This window comes from Gopherus flavomarginatus, chromosome 4 (assembly GCF_025201925.1).
Source record: "Gopherus flavomarginatus isolate rGopFla2 chromosome 4, rGopFla2.mat.asm, whole genome shotgun sequence".
In the NCBI taxonomy this organism is placed as follows: Eukaryota; Metazoa; Chordata; order Testudines; family Testudinidae; genus Gopherus; species Gopherus flavomarginatus.
In genome coordinates this window covers 202,602,244-202,616,291 of record NC_066620.1, presented here as the reverse complement: position 1 = coordinate 202,616,291, position 14,048 = coordinate 202,602,244, and the positions used below count along the sequence as shown (strand labels likewise).

General features: G+C 46.1%; 2 protein-coding genes across 3 annotated transcripts in view; one reads left to right on the top strand and one right to left on the bottom strand.

The window, feature by feature from the left end:
• PLA2G7 (phospholipase A2 group VII) overlaps positions 1–14,048 on the bottom strand; it is a 35,665-nt gene that overhangs the window by 19,876 nt on the left and 1,741 nt on the right. The gene's annotated exons all lie outside the window — the stretch shown is intronic.
• On the top strand, positions 136–1,841 carry IMP3 (IMP U3 small nucleolar ribonucleoprotein 3). The gene is made up of 2 exons (XM_050951052.1): positions 136–253; positions 453–1,841. The coding sequence occupies exon 2, from the start codon at positions 559–561 to the stop codon at positions 1,114–1,116; it is 558 nt and encodes a 185-aa protein (XP_050807009.1). The 5' UTR covers positions 136–253; positions 453–558; the 3' UTR covers positions 1,117–1,841.

Sequence of the window (14,048 nt, the reverse complement as noted above, 5' to 3'; positions counted from 1 at the left end):
ATCATGCACCACTTCCCAGTCCGCAACTTTCCCCCCTCCCATCAAAAACGTGACTGGTGGGCTGCCCCTCCCGCTGGCCAATGAGAGCAAAGGGCAGCGGGCGAGGCGGAAGTTCCGGTTTCCCCAGCCCGTGGCTGTGACCGCGCCGCAGTCGCTGTACTGCTTGCCGGGCGGCGACACGTGACAGGCAGCGCCCGTCGGCCAGCCTCGGCCCCGCCAGCGCCCGGCTCCCCGCGGGCCCGGCCCAGCCTCGGTCCCGCCAGCGCCCGGCCCAGCCTCGGTCCCGCCAGCGCCCGGCTCCCCGCGGGCCCGGCCCAGCCCAGCCTCGGCCCCGCCAGCGCCCGGCTTCCCGCGGGCCCGGCCTAGCCTCGGTCCCGCCAGCGCCCGGCTCCCCGCGGGCCCGGCCCAGCCTCGGTCCCGCCAGCGCCCGGCTCCCCGCGGGCCCGGCCCAGCCTCGGTCCCGCCAGCGCCCGGCCCAGCCTCGGTCCCGCCAGCGCCCGGCTCCCCGCGGGCCCGGCCCAGCCTCGGCCCCGCCAGCGCCCGGCTCCCCGCGGCAGGATGGTGCGGAAGCTGAAGTTCCACGAGCAGAAGCTGCTGAAGCGGCTGGACCTGGTGAGCTGGGAGGCGGCCTCGGGGAACCTGGCCGAGCTGCGGGTGCTGCGGCGCTACCGCCTGCAGCGCCGGGAGGACTACACGCGCTACAACCAGCTGAGCCGGGCTGTGCGGGAGCTGGCGCGCCGCATCCGCGACCTGGGCCAGGCCCACGCCGCCTTCCGGGCCCGCTGCACCGCCGCGCTGCTGGAGAAGCTCTACGGGCTGGGGCTGGTGAGCTCCAAGCACTCGCTGGAGCTGTGCGACCGGGTCTCGGCCAGCTCCTTCTGCCGCCGCCGCCTGCCCTGGCTGCTGCTCCGGCTCCGCATGGCCCAGAAGCTGCGCGACGCCATCACCTTCATCGAGCAGGGACACGTGCGGGTGGGGCCCGAGGTGGTGACCGACCCCGCCTGCCTGGTGACCCGGGCCATGGAGGATTTCATCACCTGGACCGACTCGTCCCGCATCCGCCAGCACGTGCTGAACTACAACCAGGAGAGGGATGACTTCGACCTGGCTTGCTAGGATAATCCACCCCACCAGCCTGAGAGGAGACTCTGGACCCGGATATGCTGCCTCTCCATGCCGCGGGGAGTGGGGCTTGGCCTGCATGTGCTGCGCAGGCCCAATTCTCTGTGTCACCTCCCCCTCCAAAGGGATTCCTGGCCCAGATGGGCCTTGTCTGATACCACCCACCACCTCTGCAAAGGGCTCTTGGCTCACTTGTGCTACTATGCCTGCTTCCGACCACTTCCCTGTGAAGGGATCCTGGCCAGGTGGGCTGAGGCCAGTAACACCCACCTCCTGTAGGAAGGGACTTCTGACCAGATGGGCTGTAAGTCACTGTCTCCAAGCCTCTGCCACCTCTGTGACATTGTACCCTTCTGCTGCAAAGACCATTAGCAGAACAGACAGAATGGTGGTGTTGTGTTGTCACCATCAAAGGGGTATCTAGAAGGGACTGATGAACAAATGCTCTCCTGGCCAGGAAAACAATGTAGAGGGTGACTGAAGATGTAAATGCTGTTGCACAAACGTGATGGTGGAACAGATACAGGTTTTATACTTTGTCTTGTCAAAGAGTTTCTCTCTCAACAATAGTCACTCCTTCAAAAATAAATCAACAGGGATAGTTCTGTTTTCAGAATTAAACTTTGCTAGTTATGCTAACATTGTAATCTGTAGCAATAGCTAAAACAGTCCTCATGACTTTCTCACGTTTAATAAAGCTGAAATTACTTGTCTTACAACAGTCATTTGATTTCTTTAAAGCATGAGCTGAGGTGTCTTTCCCTGTCTTTTTTTTTTTTTTTTCCCCTGCCCTAGAGTAATAAAATTGAATATGTTCCTGTTTCACTTTTGAACTGGAACAGGCACTTCACCAATAACTTAAACTAAACTAAATTTTAAATGGTTCATTATTAATTTGTCTGTGGATTTTCAGGCACCTGGCCTAGTTCTGTCTTCATAGTGGTCACAAGTTTATTTCCTGTTGTCTTTATTTTTCTGCATAGTTATGTTACATCTTGCAGATTTATTATTTATGGTAGTGCTATTTACATGCTAGGCATTTTGCCCCAAGGAGCTCAGAGAGCTAAATCTTCTGAAGGCCTTTTTACACTGAAGAGTGTTGCTGGTGTATTTGTGTCATTTAGCAGCGTGGAGGGAAAAAATATTGGACATAACTATGCAGACAAACAAGGGCTTTCGCTGGTATAGCTTATTTTGTTTGGGGAACTGGTAGGAACTGGCCTTGTTACTAGGAAGTAGAACTATACCAGGAGATCCTTTCTAGTGTGGATAAGGTCTTATAGAGTGGATAATGTGCATGCTTGTGACCTGTCTGAGGGTATATCTACACAAGCCGCTGGATTGGCGGGCAGTGATCAATCTAGTAGGGGTCGATTTATTGCATCTAGACTAGACACGATAAATTGACACACACACCCCAAGCGCTTTCCCGTCAACTCCTGTACTCCAGCTGCAGTCAGTCGCTGGGGGAGTGGCAGCAGTCAACTCATCGTGGTGAAGACACCACAGTAAGTCAATCTAAGTATGTTGACTTCAGCTATGTTATTCACATAGATCTACTTCCCTCCCCCTGCCCCCCGGTGTAGACCAGGCCTAAGGCACTTACATGTTCATTACTGTAGTGTCTGGGCATCTTTATCCTCACAGCACTGCAGCAAGGTGGGGGAAGTACGAGCATACCCATTTTACAGAAGGGAAACTGAGGCACAGAAGGACTAAGGGTCTTTCCTAACTTCTGTCTGCTACAGAGCAAGGAATTGAACTCAGGTCACTTACAATGGAAGTTTCACACATGGATCATGGGATTAGAATGGAATACTGGCAACACAGTGCTATCGTTGTTGTGGCACTTGAGTTGCAATTCTTCAATATTGGCATGGTTGTAAAGTTGAGTTTAGGCTTAGCTTTCTGCCTGCTAGAGGTTAATGCATCAACAGATGGTGATGGGAATCCATCTGAACAAAAGTGTACTTCAAAAGCAGGTAGCAGAGTGAAAGCCACTCACACTATACCAAGTTGCAATCTAGTGACTTTTAACTCTGTTTGAAATTATCTTCACCTTGCTCTACCTCACCATTTTTGTGGTTTATAACCTTAAATCGCTTAAAGACTAAAGGAAACCAGCTATACAGAAGAAACTATAAAGTTGTCTTCAGTTGTCATGCTGTTAAATCCACAACATGAAACTTGACGGGAAATATATTTTTCCTTTTATCCAACTGTAGCACAGATAGGTGCTACTGTGTGTTTTTTTTTAACTTGGTTTTGTTTTAAAGCTACTGTCCCTTTAATGTTAAAAGGGGAGTTATTAAAAGAGAAATACAATATATATTTTAGTAGTATGGATGTAACTATTTTTCTGCCAACCAGAATGTAAATCATTCATAATTTTGAGAAAATCTTATCGAGGATGGTACTAACACCTTTAAAACAAAACAAAAAAACAAAAAAAACCCCCTAAACAAACTGAAAAGTGCTTTGAAAATCTTAAAGCTAACCATGTTAAAAATAGGTGAGTGGGTAGTTGCCCTGGAAAACTTTGGGTTATTAATACTTTATGCCAGGCTGGACAAACTTTTTGGCCTGAGGGCCACATTGGGGTTGCAAAACTGGATGGAGTGCTGGGTAGGAAAGGCTGTGCCTCCCCAAACAGCCTGGCCCCCACCCCCTGACTGCCCCCCTCAGAACCCCCAACCCATCCAACCTCCCTTGTTCCTTGTCCCCTAACTGCCCCCTGTCCCCTGGAACCTCACCCCCTATCCAACCCCCTGCTCCTAGTCCTCTGACTGCCCTGACCCTATCCACACCCCTGCTCCTGGGACTCTACGCCTATCCAACACTCCCTCCCCCCGGCTGAACCTTCGCCCCATTCAGCTGTCCCCTGACTGCCCACCCCCACTCTCCGGGACTCTCCCACCCCTTATACAACCCCCCAGCCCACTTACCATGCTGAGTAGAGCAGCATGTCTGGCTGCTGCGCTGGCCGGAGCCAGACATGCTGCCACTCTGCTTGGCAGGAGCAGACAGCTCCGCCACCCAGAGCACTGCCTGCCTGGCTGTGTGTGTGGGGGGGGGGGGGGGGGGGGGAGAGGAGTAGTGGGTGAGCGGCTGGGAGCTCAGGAGCCAGGCAGGACAGTCCGGCCTATGGGCTGTAATTTCCCACCTCTGCTTTATGCCATGATGGAATTTTAAACTTTTCCTCTACTGAAGCAGCTATCCTTCAGCGATACTAGTATACTGGTGGCATAGAGTTTGAGAAAAAGGAGCAAAGCATGTAAAGCAATGCATAAATAGCAAGGTTGTGATCTATTTTTTGCCTACCAAGCAGGCGAGGAGACAGTGTATGGAGTCGGACTAATGGTATGGCTCCCACTCTCTCTGTTCAGCACTAACATGCTAAAATGCTGTTAGTTTCATGGCTGTGTGCTCTCCTGATGTTATACAGTGATGTGGTGCCAGGACTCTACAGAGAGAGGAGCTCTCCTGATTTTGCTGTTTTAACCCTTTGAAAGTTACCTGCTCTCTCCATATGTTACACAGGGTCTGGCTAATGAACGTCCAGGGTTTCTTGCTGCTGATGTGGGGATGTTTAGATAGGAAGGAACTGGGTCTGGTTTAATGCCTGCTCTAAGTCCCTTCTTCTCACCTGCTATCATGTCTGGGTTTTTTAGGAACCTTCCACATCCTACCTTCACTCTGTCATGCACCATCCCCTTTTGCTTCAGGTTCCCAACTACTTCCAGGAGCCTGCCGCCAACTGGGGAGTTGATGTACATTACTATTACAGAGCATTCACAGCACATGTAAGCACTTCAGCCAGACTGCCAGCAGGAGAAGCATCTCCTCAGGAAAGAGGACATTAGGGACCCTTTGACAAGGGGAAGACAGACACGGCACACAATCCCTCAGGCCCAAGTGGTGAGGATGAACACGTGCTCATTGTCCTATGGGTTAAGCCACAGACTTAAAAATAATGAAAAACCAACCCTCCATAACCTTTTAGTAAAGATTCTAACTGGTGACTGAAGAGACATTTGGCTTTAGAAGCACTATGAGTTGACAGGTTTCAAAGTGGTAGCCATGTTAGTCTGTATTCGCAAAAACGAGTCCTTTGGCACCTTAGAGACTAACATATTTATTTGGGCATAAGCTTTTGTGGGCTAGAACCCACTTCATCAGATGCATGGAGTGGAAAATACAGTAGCAGGTAGGGCTGTGTGTGTGTATTCACACACAGTACATGAAAAGATGAGAGTTGCCTTACCAAGTGGGGGTCAGTCTAACAAGACAATTCAATTAACAGTAGAATACTAAGGAAGGAAAAATCACTTTTGTAGTGGTAATGAGGGTGGCCCATTTCAAACAGTTGACAAGAAGGTGTGAGTAAAAGTAGGGGGGAATTATTATGGTAAGACCAGTTTTTGTAATGACCATTCAGTCCCACTCTTTATTCAGGCCTAATTTGATGGTGTCCAGTTTGCAAATTAATTCCTTTTCTGCAGTTTCACGTTAGTCTGTTTTTGAAGGTTTTTTTTGTTGAATTGCCACTTTTAAGTCTGCTACTGAGTATCCAGGGAGGTTGAAGTGTTCTCCTACTGGTTTTAATTCCTGATGTCAGATTTGTGTCCATTTATTCTTTGGCATAGAGACTGTCCAATTTGGCCAATGTACATGGCGGCTGGGGGCATTGCTAGCCCATGATGGCATATATCACATTGGTAGATGTGCAGGTGAACAAGCCCCTGATGATGTGGTTAGGTCCTATGATGGTGTCTCTTGAATAGATATGTGGACAGAGTTGGCACCGGGGTTTGTAGCAGGATTTGATTCCTGGGTTGGTGTTTTTGTTGTGTGATGTGTGGTTCCTGTGAGTATTTGCTTCAGATCGGGGGGCTGTCTGTAAGTGAGGACTGGCCTGCCTCCTAACGTCTGTGAGAGTGAGGGATCATCCTTTAGGATAGGCTGCGCATCCTTGATGATGCGCTAGAGAGGTTTTAGTTGGGGGCTGTAGGTAATGGCTAGTGGCATTCTGTTGGGCCTGTCTTGTAGTAGGTGACTTCTGGGTACCATCCTGGCTCTGTCAATCTGTTTCTTAACTTCATCAGGTCAGTATTGTGGTTTTAAGAATGCTTGATAGAGATCCTGAAGGTGTTTGTCTCTGTCTGAGAGATTGGAGCAAACACGGTTGTATTTTGGAGCTTGGCTGTAGACAACGGATCATGTGATGTGGTCTGGATGAAAGCTGGAGGATGTAGTTAAGTATAGTGGCCAGTAGGTTTCCAGTATAGGGTGGTGACTGTGATGGGTTGGATCACAGAAATCCCTTTGGGGCTGCCAACTGATGTACCAAGACTACTACTGCCCCTGCTTCACCTGACAACTTGGGACTCCAGAGCCTTGCCTGGCTGTGCCAGACATACTTGCCAGCCACAAACACAGACCCAGGTTTGAATCACATCCCACAAACTGCAGGCTTAATTGAAAGCACCTTAAGAAGTGTCCCTGTCTCTAGAACTCAGATGCCCAACTCCCAATGGGGTCCAAACCCCAAATAAATCCATTTTACCCTGTAAACTCCTAAATTGTTCACCCTCTATAACACAGAGAGAGATGCACAGCTGTTTTAATTATGCATACTCTGGGTTAAATACAGTAATATGTAAAAAGTGACTTTAATAAATACAGAAAGTAGGATTTAAGTGGTTCCAAGTAGTAACAGACAGAACAAAGTGAATTACCAAGTACAATAAAAGATGCAAGCCTATGCCTAATACAGTGAGAAAACTGAATAGAGATGAAACCTCACCCTCAGACGTGTACCAGTAAGCTTCCTTTTACAGACTAGTCTCCTTCTACTCTGGGTCCAGCGATCACACTCTCTGTGGTTGCTGTCCCTTGTTCCAGTTTCTTTCAGGTAGCCTCTCCACCCCCAAAGGATATCTCTTGAGTCAGCTGAAGACCACATTGGAGGGGTCTCTCTCAGGCTTAAATAGACTTGTGGGTGGAGGCCCCCTCATCTCTCCTATGCAAAGTCCAGCTCTAAGATGGAGTTTTGGAGTCACATGGGCAAGTCACATGTCCATGCATGACTCAGTTTTTACAGGCAGCAGCCATTGCCCACATGCAATCTTGAATGTCTCTAGGAAGACTTCTTCTGTGGATTGGAGCCTTCCAAGATCCATTGTTCATTAAGTGTTTCTTGATTGAGCACTTAATTTGCGCATTCTTTCTCAAGAAGCTGACCAAATACTCTACTGAGGCTAAAAAAACATCAAGCAAGTACACAGCCAATATTCATAACTTCGAATACAAAAATGTTACAAGCATACAAATAGGATGAATAGATTCAGTAGATCATAACCTTTACAGAGACTTGTTACATGGCATATGTAGCATAAAACATATTCCAGTTATGTCATATATACATTCATAAGCATATATCCATAAAGCCTTATGTGACCATCACTTATTAGCTCTGTAGTGTCTAGGAAGTGGATCTCTTGTGTGGACTGGTCCAGCCTGAGGTTGATGGTGGAGTGGAAATTGTTGAAATCATGGTGGAATTCCTTAAGGGCTTCCTTCCCATGGGTCAAAATGATGAAGGTGTCATCAATGTAGTGCAAGTAGAGTAGGGGCATTAGGAGATGAGAGCTGAGGAAGCGTTGTTCTAAGTCAGCCATAAAAATGTTGGTATACTGTGGGGCCATGTGAGTACCCATAGCAGTGCTGCTGACTTGAAGGTATAAATTGTCCCCAAATCTGAAATGATTGTGGGTGAGGACAAAGTCACAAAGTTCAGCCACCAGGTTTACTGTGACATTATTGGGGGTGCTATTCCTGCTTTTAGTCCATCTTTGTGTGGAATGTTAGTGCAGAGAGCTTCTGCATCCATAGTGGCCAGGATGGTGTTTTCTGGAAGATCACCAATGGATTGAAGTTTCCTCAGGAAGTCAGTGGTTTCTCAAAGATAGCTGGGAATGCTGGTAGCGTAGGGCCTGAGGAGAGAGTCTACGTAGTCAGATAATCCTGCTTTCAGAGTGCCAGTGCCTGAGATGAAGAGGCGTCCAGGATTCCTAGGTTTATGGATTTTGGGTAGCAGATAGGATACACCTGGCTGGGGCTCTAGGGATGTGTCCGTGTAGATTTGTTCCTGAGCATCTTCAGCGAGTATTTTAAGCAGATGATGTAGTTTTTTTTTTTATAATCCTCAGTGGGGTCCATGGGTAATGGCCTGTAGAATGTGGTGTCAGAGAGTTGTCTAGAAGCCTCTTGTTCATATTCCAACCTATTCATGATGACTAAAGCGCCTCCTTTGTCAGCCTTTTTTATTATGTCAGAGTTGTTTCTGAGGCTATGGATGGCATTGTGTTCTGCACGGCTGAGGTTATAGGGCAAGTGATGCTGCTTTTCCACAATTTCAGCCCCTGCACATTGGCGGAAGCACTCTATGTAGAAGTCCAGTCTGTTTAGACCTTCTGGAGGAGTCCATGCAGAATCCTTTTTGTAGCACTGATAGGAAGATTTCTGTGGGTCAGTGTGCTGTTCAGTGGTGTGTTGGAAATATTCCGTGAGTCGGAGACGTCAAAAGTAGGTTTTTAGGTCACTGCAGAACTGTATCATGTTTGGGGGCGGGGGGGGGGGGGAAGGAGAGGCCCTGAGATAGGATAGACTCTTTTGCCGGGCAAGGAATATAGCTGGATAGATTAACAATATTGTTGAGTGAGTTAAGGGAACCACTGTTGTGGCCCCTTGTGGCATGTAGGAGCTTAGATAGTTTTAATGTCCTTTTTCCTCTGGAGAGAAGCAAAGTGTGTGGTGTACATGGCTTGTCTAGTTTTTGTAAAGTCCAGCCATGAGGAAATTTGTGTGGAAGATTGTTTCACTACAAAACTGATTTTTTCCTCCCTTGGTATTCTACTGTTAATTGAATTGTCTTGTTAGACTGACCTCCCACTTGTTAAGGCAACTCCTATCTTTTCATGTACTATGTGTATATATACCTGCTACTGTATTTTCCACTCCATGCATCTGATGAAGTGGGTTCTAGCCCACAAAAGCTTATGCCCAAATAAATTTGTTAGTCTCTAAGGTGCCATAAGGATGCCTCGTTGTTTTAACTATGAGTTGAGTATCTTTGATATATCCACATACCCATAAGCTCCAGAGTTGAACCTAAAGCTCTCATTTTTACACCACTGACTTATGAATTTTGCAAACTGATGGTTAAATTGGACATTGAAATGAGTAAAGCCGTTGACAATAATTCTAGTCTTAGCAAGACTCCAGATTAATAATTAGTTTTTGTAGCTGACCTCACTGAAAAATAAATTGAATTCAATTTGGCACTAATAAGCTACGCACAGCTTTGAAATCTGCTATGAACTGCCTAGTTAAATTTTTCTTTCCTAGACGGAAACTGAGCAAACCAAAATTAAGTGAAACTGTAGCCATGCTAGAAAAGGGCACATGTAGTTTTGGACATAATAATTGTAAGTCTGTCTTTGAAATTTCATACATATCATTAAATGTGCCAGCAGACTCTATTCTTTATCTTCCTTCTGGATGGCTGTAAAAACAGAAGTTTACAATGAAACCACAGAGAGTTAAATGGACACCAATTTCAATTTGCAGAAGTGTGCGTGTGTGTGTACCTGCAGTGTGTGCACTAATTTAAATAAACTACCATAAATGGCAAGGGAGCAAACTAGATTTTCAAACTTCTTTCCATTTTAATCAAGATATTAGTAAAACAAAGGATTTTTAAAAATCCTTAAGTGAAAAATGTATTTTTTTTTTTAGGATTCCAACACAGGTGGGGAGATTAGGAAACTGTTGAAAGTATAATAATCTGCTTTAACTAAAATACTTTCCTAAGAAACTGAAAAATCTCTCCCACGGTGAATGACTGTTGTGATTATTGTAAACAGAGAACTAAAAGTTAGGAAGGAATTGGTCTTTCAAAGCCCTTTATATGGTAGGAATTGTTTGTCCCTCTAGTTAAGAGACCAAACAGTCTGGATTTTGTATGTCTCCAGCGTGGTTAAAATGCAGCTCTGATCACACTCTACAAATGTATTTGGGGGATTTTAAAAAAAAATACATACACTTGCAGTTCACATTTAGCTGCATAACACTAATTATACCATTGCTCTAGTGCTCTGTTGTCTTCTGTTGCTCAACTGGAGCTAGCTCCTCCTTTCTAATACAAAGAAAAGGGTCCAGTGAATCTTGAGGACCTCCTTGCCTCAAACATAGAAGGCCTGGGTGTGCATGACTGATGTTTGTTCAGAAACACCCATTCATTTGGTGCTGATGAATCACCCCTTCTCTTCTTGGCGCCAGGAAGCTGTAATTGCCAGAACCCTACTTATAGGAGGAAGGGCACAACTGTTCTATAACGTGTCGGTAAGTGGTGGGCCGAGTCTTCATTTATTCACTCTAATTTAAAGTTTTGTGTGCCAGTCATACATTTTAAGGTTTTAGAAAGTCTCTTTCTCTAAGTCTATAATATATAATTAAACTATTGTTGTATGTAAAGTAAACAAGGTTTTTAAAATGTGTAAGAAGTTTCATTTAAAATGAAATTAAAATGCAGAGCCCCCCCGGACAGGTGGCCAGGACCTGGGCAGTGTGAATGCCACTGAAAATCAGCTTGTGTGCCGTCTTTGGCACCCGTGCCATAGGTTGCCGATCCCTGTGCTATAAGGTCTACCTGAGCAACTCCTGGTGATGCCCTGGGGAATTGTAAGTGTCTATCTGGGGGGCAGGGTTAAACACAGAAAGATGATGTGGTACTTCAGTGGTCACAGTAGGTTGGGAGGAGCTTCCCAATCAGCCTGAATCCCACAGAAAAAAACCCTTATGTCATCTTACAACACCTTTCTGTGGCTGAGTTAGTAATAAAATGGGGGACTGGAAATGCTGACCCTTAACTTTGATGGCATTTGTGGGCATCAGTCTGTTTCATTATCATCATACTCTTCTTTGTACCTTTCTTCTAAGCACCCCTGCACTCTTGCAAATATGTTATTTATTAATCCTATTTTATAGATGGAGAAACTGAGGCAGAGAGACTAAATCCCCAATGCTGTAGCCAGTTAAATTAATCTGAGGTGCAATTATTTCTAACTGATTTTTCCCAGAAAGACTGTGTGTTATGTGGGAATGGTACTCTGGTCCCTTAGCAGCTGCTTCAGAAAGTAAAGGCCCAAAACTTTGTTTCAGGATATCCTGCCACTTATCTGCCTGTTCTCAGGGCATACGTAATGTGTGAAATGTATCTGAAGGTAGATGAGCCCCCAGCTCTAACTCTTCTTTGGATCATATATATGGGCATACTACAAGAACTGCACTATATAAATGTGTGATGGAGAATGTCTTCTAGCTCCAACCCCGCCCCCCCAAAACCCCCCACAACCCACTATGCACAACCGCAACATACCAAAATATCAGTTACTAGTCAAGGGAAATGGTAAGAAACTGGTAAACTTCAAGCACTGTTTGCAAGGGGTTTTCTGTATGCGAACCAATCATGTTGACACTTAAGTAAAAGGAGAGTAAGTTTGTGGCACTGCAGAGGAAGAGATACGTAGTTAAAGGAAATTAGTGAGCAAAAAAACCAACCAACCACCACCTTGATTTGATCAGCGCTTTCTTTCAGTGTGTTCAAAGGTCCTAGCCCAGGGGTTCTCAAACTGGGGGTTGGGACCTCTCAGGGGATCGTGACGTCATTACATGGGGATCATGAGCTGTCAACCTCCACCCCAAATCCCACTTGCCTCCAGCATTTATATTGGTGTTAAATGCACTAAAAAGTGTGTTTAATTTATTAGGGGAGTCGCACTCAGATGCTTGCAATGTGAAAGGGGTCACCAGGAAAAAAGTTTGAGACTCACTGTGCTAGACTTTGCATTATGCTGGCAGGAGCCTTTCTTTGGCAATATTTGACTGAAGTGACACTTTGTTATAGGCTTCTCCTAGTTTACTACTCTGTAGCAAGCATGTTATTCCCACTATTACATGTGGGCCTGAAGTTAGGAGGAATAGTGATTCTACAGCTGTATGGTATAGAGCAGCATGTCTGCAGCTAAATGCCATGCAGCGGAGCATCAGACAAGAAGGGGAATTAGTGGAGCAACTGCAGAAGAGAGAGCTGGGGAAAAGTGGGGAGGGATGTCAATTGGCATCAGACACAAGAGGAATCAGAGTGCTGCTTATCACATAATTTTCCATGTTAACCACTCCTGCAATTTCACTGGTGGCAAACCACTGCCTGCCCATGTGGAGGGCTTCAGGGAAATGGTCACAAGAGCCCCTGGGGAAGGAGCAGAGAGCAGTCAGGGAGGCCTCTCCTTTATGTACTCAAGACATATAGAAAGGTAACTATTCATTTCTAAACTCCCCTGGGCTAGATCCAAAGCTAGAGTGAATCAGCACTGACCAGTAGAGTTGAATCAGCTGAGGGTCTGGCCTCACTTGGCCACTTTAGGCCTCATCTTGTAGTTCTCTCATACGTAAAACTCCCCTAGGTTCCAGTGAGAATTATATCTATGTCAGAGTGGTAGGATCAGGCCCTAAATGATTATCATTAGACGCTCCCTTGCCTGTTTGTTTTCATGATGTACGCTAGCTACTCAGTTTGTTATGGACAATCATCCATGTCAGTGAGTGACCCTGACCACAAGGAAGTTTATAAACACAGGCTACAGTGGTGCAATACAATTTAGTGTCTGTGACTGGCCCATGCATGACATTAACTTGCTCCAAAGTCTGTTACACAAATGAATGAGTTCCCCAGTTCCTGAGATCTTTAAAGTGTATGACCCACCTAAAATGTGGGATGCAAAAAGCCTAAGGGAAGGAAGCTGGAAACAAGAATTTCATTCTGAAACAGTGTATAAGAATGCATGCCAAACTTTATTACAGCATGGCATGAGTCAGCACTGCTAAGGTCAGTGCTGAGTTAGGATCACATATATGAAAGAGAAAGGGAAATGTGGGGCTACAGCAAGTGACATCCATGCAAATTAATTTGTGAGCAGCCCCATCCCCCCCTCCTCCAGTAAATGGAAACTTCTCACACTTTATGGTGGTAGGACTGGAAAGTTAATCTCTTTAATCAAACACTGTCAGTTTTTCTGAGCTTGGCCCTGTCCATAACCTCTGCTCAGCATGTTGTATTATTAGGAAGGTTGAGAGGGAGGAAGAGTTTAGTCAGATTAAATATTTACTAATGGATGAGTGGTGAATCAGACTGAGGGAGCCTGAGGACAAACAATGTCCTTAAGCCAAAGGCTTTCATACTGCAGGGACCACGAACAAGAACAACTGAGCGAAATACGAAAGGGCTGCTCTGGGCACCAAGTCTGGTAAACAATAAGACTTTGCACTTCTATAGCAACTTCTAGCTGATGTTTGAAAGCATCTTACACAAAGTGACTAAATTAAGCCTGAGTATGTCTTTAGCTGCCATCACTGTAGCATCAAACTCCACAAGGAAAAGCAAAGAAGTAATGGTATCCCTGTTGTACAGATGGGAAAAGGGGGCTCTGAAAGGCGGTGACTTGCCCAGGGTCATACTGTAAATCCTTGCCAAATCCAGGAATTAAACGTGTAACTCCCAGTTAGGTGCATTTACTTGGAAAGCATCTTTCTGCCCTTGGAAGCAGTTTCTGCCCCTCACCCTTTCTTTACAGTTGTAGCAAAATAGAACTCCTCCTTTGGCACAAGGGTTCCTTACATTAATGCCTCTTGGTCTTTAATAGAAAAATACCCAACTGGCAGCTTGCAGAAAGGCTGGCGAGATAGCGATCTAATCTAACACATTGACTCTAGTATTTCTGAGGCACCTTATGCACGGTACCTAGTGACCCCACTCTTCCTTGGGGCAGAATGGCAAACTCTTCACCCCTCACAAAACTGAATAA